The 19,858-nt window shown below is 41.1% G+C and overlaps 1 protein-coding gene and 1 long non-coding RNA gene across 5 annotated transcripts; one reads left to right on the forward strand and one right to left on the reverse strand.

Moving 5' to 3' along the window:
- Window positions 1–301: 301 nt before the first annotated feature.
- Window positions 302–19,858, reverse strand: rubcnl (rubicon like autophagy enhancer). Of its 4 annotated transcripts, none has more exons than XM_046053077.1 (17): window positions 19,789–19,858; window positions 14,604–14,712; window positions 13,984–14,263; window positions 13,074–13,309; window positions 12,495–12,592; window positions 11,806–12,193; window positions 11,404–11,449; window positions 11,190–11,295; window positions 9,426–9,562; window positions 9,231–9,295; window positions 8,524–8,563; window positions 8,275–8,352; window positions 6,662–6,782; window positions 4,690–4,751; window positions 1,638–1,809; window positions 811–901; window positions 302–529 (listed from the first exon to the last, which is right to left on the reverse strand). In XM_046053077.1, the coding sequence occupies exons 1-17, from the start codon at window positions 19,789–19,791 to the stop codon at window positions 426–428; spliced, it is 2,136 nt and encodes a 711-aa protein (XP_045909033.1). In that variant the 5' UTR covers window positions 19,792–19,858; the 3' UTR covers window positions 302–425. The 4 variants fall into 4 exon arrangements, with proteins under 4 accessions (XP_045909033.1, XP_045909032.1, XP_045909030.1 ...); XM_046053076.1 differs by lacking the exon at window positions 19,789–19,858 and adding an exon at window positions 15,906–16,003 and having other exon boundaries at window positions 1,656–1,809; XM_046053074.1 differs by lacking the exon at window positions 19,789–19,858 and adding an exon at window positions 15,906–16,003.
- Window positions 13,098–14,268, forward strand: LOC123973232. The gene is made up of 3 exons (XR_006825561.1): window positions 13,098–13,382; window positions 13,530–13,717; window positions 13,994–14,268. It is a non-coding gene; the product is annotated as an uncharacterized LOC123973232 (long non-coding RNA).

Below are 19,858 nucleotides of genomic sequence, written 5' to 3' on the forward strand. Positions count from 1 at the left end.
ATATGTGATATTTTTGCGTGCCCCCATAGCTTGGTATCGCCCTTTTATTAATGAAGTTCCTGTAACGGAAAAGAGCTCTGATGGGGTACAGCCCTGAGACAAGTTTTGTACGTTGTCTGCACTGGTACGTACGCCTCACACTCTGAGTCTAACACAGTCAAGTATTCGTTTTCTTATGACCTTATGAGCTTGCTGCTTCGATTGTTGATTACTATAAACTCGACCCAACCTCAAACCTGCTCTTGTGAAGACTCGCTGAGTCACACTGAGAAACATCATACAGAAAGCCTACAGTCAAGAATCCGTATAAAAAAGTCATTTATTTATTTACATTTTATGTACATCAGTGTTTTTATGTGAGAGTGTGTTAAATACAAAGGGTGATAAATGGACCGCCACGGTGCTGAGCTGCAGCTGATCAGATGTCAATTCACGGATCCATCTAGACGTTTTTTCCGCGATTGGATCCTTGCGCACTTCGGACACTTCTTTTCCACGAAACATTGTTTGTGAAAGCAGGCCTTGCACACTGTAAAAAGAAATATCAAAACAGTCGATCATTTCTGCATTGTTTTTGTAACTACAGGGGCTGTGCTCCTGTTTTCCACTTTTGCTCCCAACACTTTGAAGTGAACAGAAAAGCAGTGGGATGTTAGAAGATATTGCACGTCAGTGTTACATTTTTAAAGTTGCCTATTTACACATTCAGCAGACACAAGGGACTATTTTTTGCCTCCGTTTTACCTTGGCACTTTCATATCCTGCATATCTCATCTATTTTAAAGGTAATCAGCATTTGTCAGCGCTTACCTGGACATCGCCTACATATGTCACTCTGAAATGGAAAGATGACGTCTCTTTCTCGGCAGAACTCGCAGATGAAACCTCGGGCCAGACACAACTGTGTGGGGGGAAAGAAAACGTTTTAAAGATTAAATGTTTAAAATATGTGTTGGGAGTGCTGGTCTTGACTTTTTTAAGTAACACATTCCAGTGTCTATAGAGCCTAAAACCCTCCCTTCCACTTCCACCTTATGGGACCTTATTTCGGAGAGACAACTAACTTTTTCTCACTGATGTGTTTAATCCTACAACCCATGATCCTTCCATCACATCATCTCCACATGGAAGTTAGCTTCGGTCATTAAGAGAAGCAGTTACTACTTTTTAGGACAACTGTCACTTTCTTAACTTGCAAAACTATCTTTTAAACCGATAAACTTCATGTGTGCAACTCAGGGCTCAATTCAAATGGGATCAAAGCTTTAGTCGTCTCTCGCCATTGTGCACTACCGTACACACAAAAGTCCGGCGATACATACATCCTCATTAGTATTACATGGTAAAGTTCTGTACTCGGGTCATGTGAGGACACCTGAGCAGGTTGTGTGCAGATGTATACAAATGTTCCTCTAAACATAATGCGTACAAAACTCTGTTTCCCTGAACAGTGTTTCCTTGTTGTGTTGCAGTGGAAGGATAATAACACAGAGGGATTCTCGTACTAAAAACACTATCTTTGGGAGATATTCTCTTGATTTGACTTTAGGCTTTGTCCTGCTGACTGTCCACATCTACAAAGACCACATCCTGTTATTTACTTTAAGAGGAACAATAATATCCAAAAGCCACCTCACACAGTGCTTCAGACCCACATTGCAGTTTTCCACATGGTCGATAGCGGAGTTCAGCAATGCTTTGGCCTGCGTCACGAGCTGACCCTTCTTCACCCTCAAGAGGTCGTCCATGGAGAAGAGGTGTGGCTGCTCCGTCAGGTGAGCAGGAAGCTGTTCAAACTCAGTCATCACTCTGGCGCAGAAACACATGCAAACACAGTCACATTAACATTGCTTCTTCTTGACGACAAATATTCTGTTTGTGGGCAGGTTTTAGTAGCAGCTTCAGCATCTCAATTTTATGCAACGTTATACTTCTTCTCCACTACATCTCAGAGGCAAATATTACACTTTTTACTCCACTTCATTGATGGCTTTAGTTACTTTATATATTACCGTTTTTCATCCCCTTCCAGTGTATCATGTATCTCCACATTTTAGTGAAAAACTGTAGGATGACGAGTTATTTCACGGAGCTGAGAAAATCCTCCTCCTTCAGCTAAATAAACTATTAAACCCTCCTTGGATCAGCTGGAAAATGCATCGTCACAAAGCTGAAAACTGAAGACAGAAATCTGCGGTTCTCACAGGACAGCGACGCTACAAACATATAATGATCTCATATGCACTTCTGCAGATTAAACTGCCCAACAGTTTACAAAGGAGTTAAAATGAGCTCAACCTTGATCATCTACAGCAGGAACATTTCACTGCACTATGAATACTTTTACTATTAACACTTTAAGCATTAGTTAAATGTACTTTAACTAACTAACTTATTTTAAGGTTCTCAAAATGCAGATCCAAATGCTGTATTTACAAAATGCCTCAGTCACCCTGGGCCGTTTCAGAAAGGGGGATTAGTGACAATTCTGAGTATGTTAAGCCCAAGATGAGAGAAACTCTGGGTTTTTAGTTTCAGAGAGCGAGATCAGATAATCCCTAGATCAGTAACTCCGGCAAGTTGGAAAACCGTCACTTTCTCTCTAACTCCTGCCCTCCTGCGGAGCCTGAAGCAGCTGTCTGACACACCATTTCATTTCCTCATTCATTCTGTCTATCAAAGCACATATTGGAACGCATTTAGCCTACATCTTAAAAAACTTTAAAATCCGGTTAGATAGGCTATCAGTTTTTCACCCAAACATGATCTTGAACATGACTGCTTTTATGATAAATCTGTCATCGATGTAAGGACATGAGTTTTCTCTGCACATTGTGGATTTATCCTCAGCACAGAATAAAATCTATGTCTGTCTTTAGGTATAACACTGACAGTTGCACTGAAAACACTTGCTGTGAGCTACATTACTGCAGTGATCACTGTTTAAACTAATTAGTATAATGAACAGTAATCTTTCATATGGAACTTTCCTACTATCGTAGTAATCAACTGGAGAAAATGTGATGTTTCTGAGTGAGGATGACTGTGGTGCAGCTGAAACAAACAGGCCTAAATGTAGTTTAAATGTGAGTTTTTCATTATTAATTGTTGATAGTCTGAATGTGTTTTGAGAATATTAATAGTATACAGAAGCACGATTTTAATTCATATATAATATATATGGCTAAACCTTTACAGTTAGTTTGAACCCATAGACACATTTTCCACTGCAAAAGGGGTGGTGATGGCGTATAGATAAGATGCTTGCCTTTAGTGTGGGAGACCTGGGGTTCAATTCCCACTGTGAGCCATCCAGCATTGTGTCCCTGAGCAAGACACTTAACCTCTAGTTGCTCCAGAGGCGTGCGACCTCTGACATGTAAAGCAATTGTAAGTCGCTTTGGATAAAAGCATCAGCTAAATGAATAAATGTAAAAAAAAAAACATTAATAGGCTAACGTACTGGGTGTGACTGTGACTTCACAATCACAGGTTCATGAGTAAATTGTGTCTTATATTTGATCTACACCTATTTTTAAAATATCCTAAAAATTTTAAATATAGCCTTCATATTTAAAATTGAATGTAATGGGCTGTAGGAGAATTCATTCAATAAAGAAATTCCAGTCTGGTAAATGATGAATGAGCAAGTACTGATGTTAATGTATTGATCCTTCCTCTAGTTCTGTGTTTTAGAGCCTATCATGGTCAACGTGGGAACACACTCATTTTTCTATCTCCATCCGATTAAAATGGAGGCTCTGCTGTTATTTACCCGTTGCCATGGTGAGTCATAGTATTGGAGCTCCATTGATGATGGCTTTTTTTCCTCCCCACACACGCGCTTCCATCAGGTTCAACATACTGAGTTGTGAGTTGATTGAACTTATTCTGATCAAGTGAAAACTCAGAGTTTCCCACTTCAGGCTCAGTAAACTCGGAGCTCAAGGATAAGCTCAGTTTGTTAAGCCTGCTTTCTGAAACGGGGCCCTGGTCATCTAAAAAAGGTTAAAATTCAAGGGCAACCGGACTTGATTTAAGATACTTGAAGACGTTTTGCCTCTATATTCAAGAGGCTTCATCAGTTCTGCCTGACTGGTTGCAGCCATTTAACTGTTGTAACAACAGTTGCTAAAAGTTAACAAACGCTGACATGTGGCCTCACATGACAATGCCAATGATGACCCCACAGAGGTTAAATAGCTGGGGCTTCCTGTCACAACTGAAGAAGCCTCTGGGTGATAGGCGAAATGTCTTAAATTATCTTCACCCCTTGATGTTAACTTTCCTTGGATGCATTTACAAACTTTTACATTTAAAGCTACAATTGGATACTTAATGACATAACTAATGTTGTATATCCTTTAAAGTTACTGTATGTAGGATTTTTTTTACTTGATTAGATATATAGATATTATTCTGATGGTGTATGTTTTTGTGGCATGTATTGCTGTCTGCCACAGTGTCGTGATGCTGCCACTAGAAGGAGCCAAAGTACCACGTTTTCAAATCTTACACATAGTGGCTTTATTAAATAATGTGATATACTGAAGTACACTGAGTTAATCCCTGAAGTTTGCAACTCAAATATTAATTTCAGTATTACACAACATTATCTGCAGTAAACACTGATATTTCATCCATAGCTTGTACTTTGTGTACATTTTGTGTAATAAATGTTCTGTCTACCTTCCAGAAAACCTGCAAGCTTTCAGCAGCTTCTTGATGCCCAGCAGCTGTTCCTGGAGCTCCTAAAGGAGATAGGAGGGAGGGAAGGATGGGAGCAAATAAAGACAGAAGGAACAAATGAAGTTAATAGATATGGCAAAATAAAGTTTAAATTTTTCTCAGCTGCTGTGATTGTGTTGGACCTGCCTAAAAGTGAAATCAACAATATTTACAGCAGTGGCGTTTTCTCCCAGAAGCCAAGGGAAGCCAGGCTTCCCCTGTTTTTATCAGACTCTATTTATCATTTCAATAAAAACACGTTTATATTTTTGATAAATCTTATAAGCTGTCATCTCTTCCCCATTTCTCACTATCTTACAACAAGTGAAACAGCGCCCCTCTAAATGCTACGCGTTGGATTTGTGATGAAACACTATATTGCACCACCGTAGACTGGCCTTCAGTCTGACTACGGGAGGAGGCCAGACAGAGTTGGCATCCCTTTGTGGGAAAAAAAATTAATTATTAACCAATCAGATGAGGCCACTGCCTAACTGTGATTAGTCAGGATATCTCATCATAATAAATAGTTTTACTAAACTACCACTACAGCAGCAACTTAAGATTAAATCTGACGGAAGACCAACGCCAAAACTGGAGCTAGCGTGGAGAGAAAAAAGGGGTTTTGGACATTCAATGAGGAAAACTATATTCGTACAGTGTGGCTAGCTGCTAGTGCCAAACTTTGACTGACTTTGTTGTTGAAAAAAATAAAATAAGCCAGTGGGAAATTCTATAACTTGGTTATTGACCACGTCGCCACCATGACAGGAGAACTCTATAACTTTTCAGAAAGGGTGAGTGAAATGACACCTCCTCTCTCTGAACTTAACTGAACTGCAGAGAGAGACTGAGTGAGTGAGAGAGAGAGAGCGTAGGTCCTGGTAAATGCAACTTTCAGCGTGTGTATTGATAACAGAGTGCGCATCTTTAAAGTTTGATTCAGTTTTGTGTAAAATTATACCCTGCACTGTAATAGCACAATGCATTAGATAATTGCCCTCCAAAAAGGACATCCCCTCTCACTTGGATTCCCCAAAAATTTACCCCACCCCACTGATTTACAGGCTTTTTGCCAGAGATGCATGAAAATATTCAGATCATGTACTTCAGTTAAAGTATAGATATACATAGATAGTACTGATGCATGAATGTTAGAGCAGCATGTAGCTACTCAAGGTGGAGCTACTTTATATACAGTTAGCTAGTTTAGTCCGGTCGTTCCCAACCTAGGGGTTGGACCCCTTCAAAGAGTCGCCAGATGAATCCGAGGGGTCAGAGGATGATTAATGGGAGAGGAAAGAAGCAGAAATAAAGTTCTGATGAACAATTCTGTTATCCGTTTCTTGACTTTTCTCTAATCTTTGACTTTGTTCCTCTCCAATTAGTCCAATTGTTAGTTGTGTCTCATATGACAGAGACACAACTAAACACGACAGGCCACAACATTTAATGTAAAATCTTAATCAGAAAAGTAAATGTAAGGGAGTAACACATGCGTTTCCTTTGACATGTTGTGGTGTAGTATAAAGTAATATCAATTCAAAATACTCAAGTGATGTAAAAGTACCTCAAAAGTGTAAAGTACTTCAGTAAATGTACTTAGTTACTTTCCACCACTGCTTTTTGTACAACTTCATAACATGTCAGTGTGGGTTTGCAACTTTTAGCAATAATCATTGACTGCACTCAACAGCTGCAAAACAGCAGAGTCTGCTTTATTTTGAGCAGATACACAGCTCATCAAGTGTATATTTATTTATCTCCTTCTGGTAATAACTGATCTGATTGATCAAAACCAGGATGTGGGTGTCTCCAGATGTTTGGACTATCTCATTCTTAGGTTTGCACATGTAACCAGCGCATCCTGAGCACAGAAACCTGATCATGACCAGGATAGTAATGGTAGTAGTTATAATTAATACTAACTCACCCTGAACTTGTCCAGCTCTTTCACTTTGCTGTAGAGTGTCTTACCAACGCAGGTCAGGTCAAACAGAGGCTGGTGACAAACTGAATCCAGCAACTGTTTGGAGAAATCACTCACGGGGTACCTGCAAGATTAAAAATATTATTAATAAAACACATCATCTGTCTGTGCTTCTTTTCCCACCAAGCTGATTTTGGTTTCAGTGTAACAGTGGCAGCTATCGTTGGTTCTCCCACAACTTCCTGAGCGACAGACTGCAGGCTGTGCAGGTGGGCAGGGCTACGTCACCTGCACTCACCACCAACACCGGAGCACCGCAGGGCTGTGTGTTGAGCCCTTTCCTGTAACTAATCAATGCATCACCCATCACTGCTTACCTCAAATACACAGACGACACAGTCATCCTAGCCCTGCTCACAGATAACCACTCTTCTCTGGACTATCACAACACTGTTGCACCCTTCACCCAGTGGTGCGAGGTTAACCATCTTCACGACAATGTCAGCAAAACGTAGGTAATAAAAATAGGTCAGTCCTCACTTCAGCATCACATTGTCATCAATAATCAGTTGAAACTGTTGACAGCTTTAAATACCTCAGAGAGACACTGAACAACAGACTCAGTTTTGACCAGCACACGGTATCCAAAAGAGGATCCACCAAAGATTTTTAAAGAAAGAAATTTTAGAGGAAGCGTTAGTGATTTTAAGGAGCTTGTTTTTAGTGAGAGAGCATGGTGGAATAGCGGGTAGCACAGTGCAGGGGGACGGGTTCAATGACACTACGGTACAGCAGAAGCTATATAGGTGTGGTTTGAGAGTGACCTGATTTTAGGTATGACACGAGTCTGGCAGCGTCTGTGGATGTCTATGTGGTGATCAAAACTCAGTTGAGGAGGGGGTGTTGTATAGGATCATTATTTAGCCCGTCCTATTGTACTGTTCCACCGGCTTCTTTAACATGGTCTCGGTTACTCCCCGGGCCCAACTTACACGCACAGCCAACACCGCCGCCAGGATAACTGGTCTCCCCACACCCAAGCTAGCAGAACTAAACATAAAGGCCATTGCATGACTTGCAACCACAATAGCAGAGACCATCACACACTCACTCAGTCACCATTTTACCCTTCTGCTCTCTGGGTGACAGAGCACAGAGGTTTTGAAAAAGCCTATTCTCTTTAACCACAGCCACCTTAAATAAGAGACCTCGCTGAACTGGTCTGAGAGTAATCTGCTTTCATTGTGGGCTGTTACTGTGTGCTGTTGTTGTCTGGTGTGTACAGGGCTGTGAAAACTAATTTCCCCTTGGGGACGATAACGTCTGTTTTAGCGCTTGTTTCCTGATCTTTTGCAAACTCTCTCTCCCTCATTAAACGCTTCACATGTTTTTTCCACCACCTACCCGCCTTTTTGTAAGACTACAAGCCAGAAACCTCCGTTGTGAACTTGTGTATAATCCTGTGTTCTCAGGAGTACTAAACAAAACTGCATTATTTATTATTCTTTTGTATAGTGATCTCAGTATTTATAAGTAACAGATATTGCGGACAATAATATTAGTTATGGAACTATTAGCAGTTGCATTATAACTACAAGTAGCAGTGTTTTTATTACCTGCCAAAGTCCCAGCTGGACAGAAGTCGACCCGGAATCACAGCCTCAGAGCCGCTGTGGCAGCAGTCACAGAAATACCTGCCAAATGAATTAGAATAAACTACTAAAGTACGATAACTGAATTCATTTAATATGTAGCTCAGTGTTTTGTTATGCTACGTCTTGTTTGAATTCCCTTGGTATTGTAACGTGCTTTGGAAATAAACTTGCCTTGTTAATATATTGATAACAACAGATTATTCTACGTACCTGCCGAGGTATTCACAATACCGCAGTTTCTTGATGTACTCTGGTGAGAGAGAAGCAACAAGCATATTGTCTCGTTACTGTGTTAAGACAGTTGTCCACAGTTTTGTAGTTTAGCACAAACATTATTTGTTTTTTTGAAATTATGTGTTATTTGTTGCAATTTTAGGACAATTTCACAGTTAGGGTCCATAATATTAAGAACAGACAACAGAAAACAGATGTTTTTCTTTATAAACTCTCTACTGTATTTCAATTTCAAGCCTTTTTGACGCCCTGATTACCAACATTTTTGTATGTGTAGGGCTATGTGGGAATGTGGGAATAAATATGCAACATCCGGTTAGACCTTCAAAATAAAACTAGTGTTTAACATGAAACGGCCCACTTTGGTTAGGTTTAAACACCAAAACTACATGGTTAGGTTTAGGAAAAGATCATGATTTGTAACTTCATCACATAAAAATAGTCTGTTGAATGATGACTTGAAGGCCGGTTTCTGACACCCCAATCGCCTCCTTACTCAGACTTTTCTGTTATTTATAGTACGCCTACTTTTAGGATTGATCACTGACACTAAAGGGCTTCCCCCAGTGTGTTACACTATGACGCTAAAGGCTGCCTTGTGTTGGACAGACAGCAATGGCTGAAATCCCCTATAATTCAAAAATGTTTGATGTCTGATGTCATCTTTGTAATCCAACACTTACTGGGCTCTACCTCTGTCCCACAGCCTGCACACAGGAACTTTTGCAAAGCCACTACTTCACTGCGTCTGAAGGAGGAAACATAAACAGTCAATTGTGAATCAATACATCCATCCATCTATCCATCTGCATTTTTTAAAATCAAACTGGTTTGCATTTGTATTCAGTGTTTATATTCCTGTCAGATGTGATGACGACCTGTGGGTTGGCTGAATAGTGAAGATGATCTGGAAGCGTGGTGGAGCCCAGCTCAAGGATCCTCTCATCCGGGTCCTCAGTCTGATCTCCTCTGCAAAGCTGCTGCTGCTAACCGCCACCTTTCCAGTACCTGGCAACTAGAGGCAGAGGAATCCAGAAAATATTACACACTGGTCTGACTAGCAGCAGGTTTTGCTGGTTGAAATGCATATTTTGTTTGTTTGTTTTCAGCTACGTTTACTCAACTTAACTAACATAAGTAATGTACATATTTTAACCCAAACCACAATGTTTTCCTAAACCTAACCAAACTGTGATTGTTTCACAACATTAGCCACGTGTTTTATTTTGAAAGTCCAATCTAGTCAGGGCAGTAAAAAGCCATGCTTCAGGGGTCTTGACCAAGCGTGCATATTTTGACTTGTTGGTGACGCCAGAGTCATTAAGATTCAGTGCAGAAGTCCCGTAAACATACATTCTATCGAATGGCCAGCAGGGGGCAACTCTTCTGGTTGCAAAACGAAGTCCGGCTCCATTAGAAATAATGGTAAAATGACTCTGCTTCTTAGTTTATGGTCTCAGTCGCTAGTTTCAAGTCTTCTTCAATACAACATGATGTTCATTTAGAAAATTATGGTCCCATTTAGAGGAAATTAGACCATAAAGACGAGTCTGCTTCAGGGCTGGATTATCTGTGATTGACGAGTTCTTACCATGGCGACCTGTCAATCGGGCTAGAGTGACTCGTACTCACGGTACTGTGTAAATTTAACCAGCACTGTTGAAAAAGCTTATTAGGAGTTGGCTGTTCACTTTCTCTGGTGAGTACATTTTGTTTTAAGACTGGTGTTGGCTAGACAAAGTTGTCATCCCTGTTAAAATGAGAGTTAACGTGAATTACAGATGCTTGGCACGCATATAATCAATAACTTCAGTTTAGGCACACACTCGGTGATGGTTGTGGTAAGGGTAATTGGCTTCGGGGGGCTGTCAAGAGTACGCTAGCTAGCTAGCCAGCCTAAGCTAGCTGGCATTATCAAAGTCAACAACGGTCCTAGAAATGCAGTTCCAGTCCTAGGATTGCGGTCCTGAAACTGCAGCCTCCGGAACTGAAGCTACATGCTACTACCCTGAGCCGAAAGGAAACAATTTCCCTTCAAACAAAACTGTTGAGAGGACACCTACAATTGACACATCCAGACAAGATCAGTCATTACTGCTTGTATAATGAATTTTAAAACATGAAGGTTTTGTCTTTGCAAAACCTTTCCAGAGCCTAGAGAAGAGTTTTATTTGCCTGACGTTACACAATGTAAAGTCTATGGGCAGAGGGGGAGGGGCCAAGGGGACAAAACACCTACCTAGCATCTTTAAGTGCTGGGCGACCAATCTTGGAGTCCAGTATACAGTTCTTATACTACATTAACGTTATACCCAAAATGTAAAAAAAAGTATAAAACAAACGAATGACTACCGACCGTGCACGTTCACTTTTTTTCATCCTAGTTGGCGCTTCTCAGGTAATCACGACATTACCTGAGAAGCCCAAACTGAGGGAAAATAAGCCACCTATGCAGGTTAAATATTACATAAACCAACAAAAGAACCCTTTTTGTTACACTAACACGTTTGAAGGATCTTCGTCTTCACATAACCAACAAAATGAGCAGCAGCTTCCTCCATCTGTCTCCCACATACCACATCAAATCAGCTATAAAGGAAGACACTTCAAACGTGATATTTGGTTGCTGTATGTGTTCTCACCTCCTGCAGTGAGCTACGGAGGCTTTGCCGTCCACGCCGAGGCCCATGGGAGGGAAGCCAGCTCCTTCTGAACTCCAGGACCAGATGCTGGGCCAGCCACTCCGCACTGCATTATGGGACACCACAGACTGACTCGGGAATCATATAATCAGAACATTTGCTGAGGCATTTACTGAAAGTTGGAATTTCTGTGCCGGGTTTGTTTTTTTCTCACCTTCTGAGAGAATCTTTCAGTGTCAGCGTAGCGTCAACTCCGCAGTCTGAAATTAAAACACACAGAATGATGTGTTGTATTAATATACACTCACCGGCTGAATAAAGGACCTTACACCCCGTTAAAATCCCTTTGTCATAAGATTACAAGAACCTTTGAAGGACGTTAAAGGTACTGTAGTTGTGTTACCTGAGAGAAAAGTTGCTTTAGATAAAAGCTAAAAAACTAATGAGTAAATGTAAAAGTAGTTTTTGCAACCCTGAGTAATGTCTGCAGGTATTCCTTCTCAGGCTGCATTCCTTGAAAATGAGGATCCTGATAAGGAGTTATTTTGGAAATTTGGGGATGTATGAATATATTTTATCTTACTCATGTTACTCTTCTATATTAAAAGAATTTTACCTTCAAATCCACTGTCAGTGGAGAGGACAGAGAAAGTCTTTGGTTGATGTTCAGCTCGGTCGTTCCCTGCGTCCTCTTCTTCTTCATCCTGTGTGTGCTGGTGTGTGTGTACATAAGAGGAGTGTGTCTCTGTGTGTGATGTCTTCACATCATCATCTGAATGGCTGTGTTTGTTGTTGTGTTGTTCATGATCATCTGTACTGCAGGTGTGTGAGTGTTCGCATGTTTCGTATCTCTGATCGTGTTCATGTGGCGGCGCGTCCTCTGCCGAGCTCGTGTGTCCGCATGTGCACATGCTGCCGTGTGTTTCCATCGTGGAAGTGAGAGTCCACTTCACGCCTTCCAGCACCTCCAGCACCATGTCCACCACGATGAAATGTGCATTTTCCTGCACACAATCATTCACACAGACACTTAATTATTTTTATATAAGGAATATTATCCAGAGTCAGATGAGCAGATGGATCATTTTCATATTTTTCAGGGAGATCTAGAGATGAAACAGATGTCTGTCTAATCTGAGTCAGTAAACATGGAGTAAACATCAAAATGTGTTAAAAAAGTGAGCGAAGAAGTGTTTAACACAGTGAACTCACCATAACTTGAAATGAAGAAATGCATCCAATATTTATGTATGTACTACAAGTACTAAAAAGCTGTACATGTACTGCTGAAAGTAGGTAACGTACCTTTTCCAGCTCACTACTGGTCTTAAAGATATCTGCAGAGAATTCTGGGATACCACTGCACCTTCTCTCTTTACTGTGTTGTGTTGGGGTTGAGAGGCCTGATAAAACACACACACACGAAAAATGAGTGCAGCTTCATTTGACAGCGATATCAACAATGAATCAAATCCATCTGTATAAAACACCTTCTTAAGATGTGATTAACTTTGTGAAACGGTCGCAGCTTGGTTAGGTTGAGGAACTGAAACTAACTGATGATAGATTTAGGTAAAGATCACGGTTTGGGTTGGAATGAGCACATGAGATACACCATAACATTATGACCATCATAATAATCATGTTATTTCTTTCTCTTTCTGTTTTTTTCTTGAGAACATGAGGTTGATATTTTTGTTTTTTTATTTAATTTTTGATCCAGTATTAGATGGATTGCATTTGATTCAGACATTCATGTTCCCCACAGGATAAACTGGTATAACTTTTTCTGGTTATGAAACTGATCCAAATCAGAATCAAATTGGGGAGGTTTGAGAAATCACAGGTTTCTCTATACTATTACAGCCACAGCAGATATTCTACCTGATGAGTGAGGGGTATCACAGCCCCGCCCTCTGTGCTCCTCAGCCAATCCCTGCTGTCCACTGAAGGGAAGGTGGAGCCCAGCGCTCAGGAGGCGGTTCAGTTGTGATGAAAGAGAGATGCTGCGCGGCTTCTTTTCCTCCTGGAGCGGAGATGAGTGGGGGCAGGAGCTCCGTTGGAACCCCAGATCCTCCATACTGGTGACTGAACCCGAAGCAGGAGCTGGGGAGTCCAAGCTAGAAGAAAAAATGTTTCACACAACAAAAGAACAACAACCAGGATGGTCACATGACAAATCATAACATTCAGGTCCGCAAATTCAAAATGAACATTTGAAAACATTCAGTCTCCACAACAGACATGTATTTTAGTCTTAGCTCAACAGATCTCCTTCAGACAACCAAAAAAAATCAGTTCTTTAACTGAATTATTCTCTTTTCCCCACATGATCTTAAGGTCACCAATTGGATCCGAGGCTCCACGCTTACCAATTCAAAATCAGGGAGCCTCAGATCAGAAACCTGCAGCAGCCAATGAGAGCGAGCTGTCTGGGAAGCGTCACCAGCGTGCATCTGCTCGCGCTATAAAATGTGTAAACCTGCTGATTCCCTCTTCTCAGCCTCGAGTTCACTCTGAACCGTCTGGTGCGTGTTCTTAAGATTTAAATGTTAATAATCGGTTAATTCTGTCGTCATGTCTTTGGTATCCCACGTTTTTAAACTTGGTTAAGATTTGAAAATCCCCTACTGTGCGCCAGATCAGAACATGAGGTGATTTCTTCACTGCCATTTTTTTTGCACTTTCTGAAACCTTTTTCAGAAAGTGCAAAAAAAATGGCTCACTTCATGTTACTTGGATAACAAAAACCTTTTATAGCGGGCATTTTCTAACCTTTCATGTATGTCGTTACCTTGAGCAAGCAGACATGTTGGTCCCCCGTCCATGCCAGGAGATGGGCCTGGGGTTTCTGGAGATGACCGGACTGCTCCTGGGAAGGAGGAAACTTTTGTCATCTGGATGCAGAAGAGACCGGTCGTCTTTGTTCCCGGGTCTTCCTTCCTCACTGTCTTTGTTTTCACCCTTATCACCATGACTGTTAGGGGCTTTGTCACTGTGGTGCAGAGCAGACAGAAGGAGAAGTGGGACTGATCTTGAACCAGCCGGCTGATGGTTCTGGTGAGAAACTGCTTCTGGAGAGGAGATGGGAGACACATATTGATTTTGTCAATAAATATTTAAAATTCGCATCAACTGTCTGTCTCTTTCCTCAGCTGGTCTTGTGTTTGAACCAGAAACAAACCTTAAAAAAGGTGAAAGGTGTCCCTGCAGACAAATGATTATTAACGCTTCCGGATATTTCAAATTAAAAGCCTATAGCAGGAACAGGAGAGTTGTTGCTTTTTGAGGTGGTGGAAGGCTTTTATTGTGAATCATCTGTGTTTCCCCATACACGGCAGGTATGTGAAACATGATGTTTCCGGTGTAACTGCACAGCCTTCAAAGCTCTGTAAAGCTATTTTCAGATCTTACCTCCTGCTGTCAGAACCGTAGTCACAGGTGTTGGAGATTCTGCAGATCCACACCAGCTGACATATCTGGATCTCTGCAGAGCGGAGGACATGCCCCTGCAGCTTCCTATCTGTACAGAAGAGGAGACACAAAGTTTCCCAATGACAGCAGCTTTGGTTAGACTACATGGTGCAACAGTGCTTCCTGAGTGACGTGAAAACAGCAGCCACCTGAGGCAGCGAAGAAGGCTCTTACTGACTCAAAGGATACAAAATGACCCAAATACGTAATCTTCACGTATACCAACAGTTATAGGTTGTCAACCAAATTTGTTACTTTAACAAAACTACTTTGTCGTAATGATTTTCTGTGCCCGGGAGTTTTATCAGTTGTGCTGCAGCAACTTCAGGTAAATCTCACTCCTGAGGATTACAGCCCTTGTTTACACTGAGGGCTGGAGACAAGCTCAGGCAGGTAGTGTATGAAGATTCGTATTTCTGGACACTGCTATGAAGGTATTTCAGAAAAAAAAGTTGTGGCAGATATTCACATACTGTGACTTAGTTATACTCTCTGGAGTTGAACGCTTGTAGAAATTTAGGCACTTTTCAAATCCATCACAGCACTCCCAATGTGGAGCAACACATAATACCAGATTTGTCAAGACGTGAGAAGTCACACCAGATCTGCTCTTGGGCAAGTCAGAATATGTTTTAAAAATATATCTATTTTTGAGCTCAAACAAATGTCCAATATTTCCAATCTGCCATTAAATAATATTATTCTCCACTCACAAACTACAAAAGATCCCTCCTTTATGCTATATTATTACAGACAGACCTTTCCTTTGCAACTCTGACAAGAGGGCCAGCATCTCCAGTTTTGCACGGGACCTCCTCCTCTTTCTATTCTGCTTAGAGCCAGTTTGCGCTGTTTGAGATCTTCAGTTTCTTGGCTATATATATATATATATATATATATATATATATATATATATATGTCACGAAAATGAAGGAAATGCTGAATTGAGCATCTGTGTAAAGATCACACAAACTGTACGAGTGTGATATCCTGAGAGCTGAGGGGCCCTCATTATAAACTTCTGCTTTTGGTTTTTAACCTCAACCTGGGAACAGCTGCCTGCTGGACTCTCAATTCTTATAGTTAAATTTCCTCTAAAAACATCAGAGGTTAAAAATGGGGTTGCGCATGCTGTCCTGTTAGATATTGTAACTCTGACTACAGCAGTCTGAAGTGAACTTAGTATTTATTATATCAACTTAAAGACGTGTGAATGAACAAAGTTGTTATCTTTGTTCTAACCTTCTTGTAACGCCCCCGTCTCAGGTCCTGAACAAACATAAACTCCAGCTTGCACCAGTTCTGTCTGTGGTATTTCCCTGACTGTGGAACACGACAGTTTCCAGTACACTCACAGATTCACAGCTAGATAAACATCAGCTGGTTTCACATCACAATGTAGTGTCACACTGAGAAACACGCCCCTGTGGTTCAGCAGCTACACTCTCACACAGGCCCTGCAGCAGCTGATGCTCTCACTCAAAGGATGCCACTCAAGGAGCCTTGGAGGACGGCTGTGGCTCAGGAGGTGGAGTGGGTTGTCCATTAATCAGAAAGTCGGCATTTCGAGCCCTATGAATGTGTTTCTGTTCCTGATGAGCATGGTAGCCTCTTCCATCAGTGTTTGTGTGATAGTAATGTGTGAATGTGACTTGCAAATCGCTTTGAGAGGTCAGTAAACTAGAAAGTGGTAATTTGAGTGGTAATATGGTTCAGATATTCATGTTTCCCTCAGGATGAATTGACCCTCTGACTTTTCATCTAGCGCCATCATCAAGTCAAAATTTTATTTACCGGCAAAACTAAAAACATTCCCATCAGCCTCAGCTGTACTTTGTTTACTACTAATTAGCAAATGTTAGCATGCACACACAAAACTAACACGGTGAAGATTATATTTGCTTAACATCATTATCAGTGCAAGTTCAAGTAATAACTTGTCATAATCACATCCATTCATGCAGAACGTCATTTCAAAAGTTTGCTGATTGCCTCACTTTATGTTGTAAAGTGGTGAACACATAGGGGCTCAGATTAAGGGTGTGACGCACCTTTGGGTCACGAGAACAAGACGAGAAGATATTTTAACTGTATTTTGAAGAGATATTCGATGCTGAAATATATCAGACTTTGAGCATTAAACACTTAATTTCCTGCATCCTGGAGACATTTTCTGCTCCAATCTATGGTGGAAATGTCTTTATTTATATGGAGGGAAACAAAATTAAGGTGGCAGGTGACAATTTGGACAATGCCCATTTGTTTCTTCTGCATGTTTTCTTATTGTGCATTGTTTCATTTGTTATTGAACATTTCTGGTAGCAAACAAACAAAACAAACAACAACAACAAAAAAAACAAAAGCAGTTTGTCCCGTATTTCCGAGTTGTCTTCAATGCAGCATCCCATGCAAATCATCCCACCCGCATTCTGTGAAGACTTGTCCTATTCTACCCATGATTGGCTACTACTCGCTGCCATTAAACCATCAGGTTCAGGGCCAATCGGAGTCCAATAAGGGTGGGTCACTTGGCAGGGAGTCGAGTTGAAACCACGGTGGCGGCAGCTCCAGAAACCCCCCCACGTCCCCTCTGAAACAAAAGAGGATGCAAAAAGTACCAACGACAACAAGAGTGGGAGAAATCAAATAGACTACTTGATCAGTATCGAGCCAAACGTCACAACTTGTCGGCCAGTGTTCTGTGTGGTCTCATCCTGTCCATCAGTCAAGTGACAGCAAGAACACTTGCTCGGTGGAGCTCATTAGGAGTGAGCTCTTCATCACTCTGAACTTTGAGCAGTCCTGTTCATAGTTTTACTGCAGCAGTCTGAAAGACAAACAGCTACTCAGTGCTGCATGAGTAGTGTAGCCTACTTCTGACAAGAAAACATTTATAAAGGAAGTAGGCTAACAGGCTCCAATACTTCACACAAGCTCTGACAATATGACCATTAGTCTCAGACCATGAGTTGTGATAAAGAGAGTGAGTCCATCTGTTCACACTGATTTCAATAGCAGACAGCTTATTATAATGTCTATTAGTATCAATCTTACTACTTTCCTGACAACATGTTTTAAGTCATGACACACCATCAATGGCACCTCATCAGGCCTGTCATTACCGGGCCCCGAGGGGTGTGGCCCCCGCTGCGGCAGGCGTCCCTTATTTTTCTGTATTGAAGCTGGCAACCCTAGATGGAGGTATTCTGATTCTCACCTGTCCCCCGCGTCCCCAGTGTAAGGGACACTTATCTGTCAATATTTCTAAATGTCCCCCCCCATCCAGGCTGTGATTGGTCGGTTCACGATAAGTGACAGTGACGAGCTGCATTCAGCACACGGCTGCTTGGGAGGCACCGAGCTTCTCTCCTCCCTCTTCTCTCCCCGCCGGCAGAGTTCAGCAGGCAGAGAGCGCCCAGAGAACCGGGACTGCGTTCCTGTGCGTACCGGCCCACTTCAAGCACTGAATCATCAATCATTGTAAGCATTTTAGCATGTGAACATACAGCCAAATGCTTTGAGCCTCACAGACACATTTTTTGTCCAATGAAGTGGAAACAGTGAGTGTATTTTATAAGTCAATTAATAACATGAACTTTTTTTTTTTTTCTTGCTGGGATTTTACCCTCCACGTCGCATGCATTTAGATCGACACCATAACGTAAAGTTTCCTTTTGTGTTATAATAAGGATGGATCGAGGGTGTGATTAGAGTCACCTCCTAATATAGAACTGTCACTGAGTGAGGACAGAGGCACGAAAAGATCCATTCAGATTTTCACCAAGTAAGGGACCTTCTTAGATGACAGACCTACCTACTGTTTAATCTCGTGTGGCACGTCGCACATATTTGTTTTTGATTGTTGATCTTTGTTGTTGCATATTTTTATGTTGTCAGTTTATATATTTATATTTACACATTATTCTCTTCCTTTGCGTTACTTCTGCACGGCACAGACCCAGAATAATGCACATGTATATATCTGTAATGTTGTTCTTCTATTCCATTGTCATTCTTCCACACACAAAGTATACAGCTGAATGAAATGACGTTTCCTGGCGCTGAGGTGCAAAGACGGTGCCAGAATAAACAACAAAAAAATCACAACATACAACAACAGACCATTCATTCAAAACCTACAATACAATACACCGTAAACCGTAACAATACACAGATAAGGTGGAACAGACAGTAGGTAGCTAAATGTGAGTGATTCCTGTTTATGAATCATGAGGACCCCTCCTGTGGCCTGCTAACTACAGCCTGTCTTTGCAACCTTCTCCTCAACCTGTTAGTGGTTAAATTTCCCGCATAAACACTATTCCTGACTGTAAATATTTAGTTTGTGTCATTACTTGTTTTCACTTCAGCGGTTAGTTTTCCAAGACCTCTGCCACTCCACACTGTCATCTCACTAAGCTGTTAAATATCATAAAACAATCTGTTTCACACTTTTGAGATATGGATTCTGAAACATAAACAAATCAGTAAAACCCAAAATATAAAAGACTGACTCTCCGGCTCATCGACCTCTGACTGCCTTGTCCTTTGCCAATTATAACCAACTGATCCTTAACCAGTTTCTCTTTAATCATTTTATTATTCAGCCCTTCATTTTCATTTAATAATCAGAAATGACAAAAAAAACATCCCTTAAAAATGTAAAACCTGAATTTAAAACGGTTTCAAGTCGTGAGAGAAGAAAGGAAAAACAGCAATGAATAATTTAATGCTGTAAAGAAATCTGGAGCAACGTTTTCTCAGAATTAAATTTTCTAAAAGTAGAGTTTTAATTATTGAGGCCTGAGAACTGCGTTGGTTTTTAGTCCGTCTTTACCCCAAAACCACCCGAGTTCTTTTCTGTTTTCAAAGATAAAATGTGATCTAAACTTCTTGGTCCCCCTTGAAGAGGCTGTTTCACTTAAAATGCCAAACAGAGCTTCCTGTGTGAGGGCAGAAGTGAACACTGATTGTGAACGATAATGCCTTGAAGTAAAAAGATGTTTCCTATTTCAGTAGAAGCAAAGTGCATTTGACTGGAGAATGCAGCAACACCGACCACAACACAAACAAGTGAACACATCTTTAAAATAAAAACGCAGAATAAATAAATTAAGCGACTCACCATGTGAACTCCTAAACGTGAGCAGCGGGGAAACCTATCAGAGGCCGAAGGGGACTGACTGTCTGATTTC

The sequence above is a fragment of the Micropterus dolomieu genome, linkage group LG07 (genome assembly GCF_021292245.1).
Source record: "Micropterus dolomieu isolate WLL.071019.BEF.003 ecotype Adirondacks linkage group LG07, ASM2129224v1, whole genome shotgun sequence".
In the NCBI taxonomy this organism is placed as follows: domain Eukaryota; kingdom Metazoa; phylum Chordata; class Actinopteri; order Centrarchiformes; family Centrarchidae; genus Micropterus; species Micropterus dolomieu.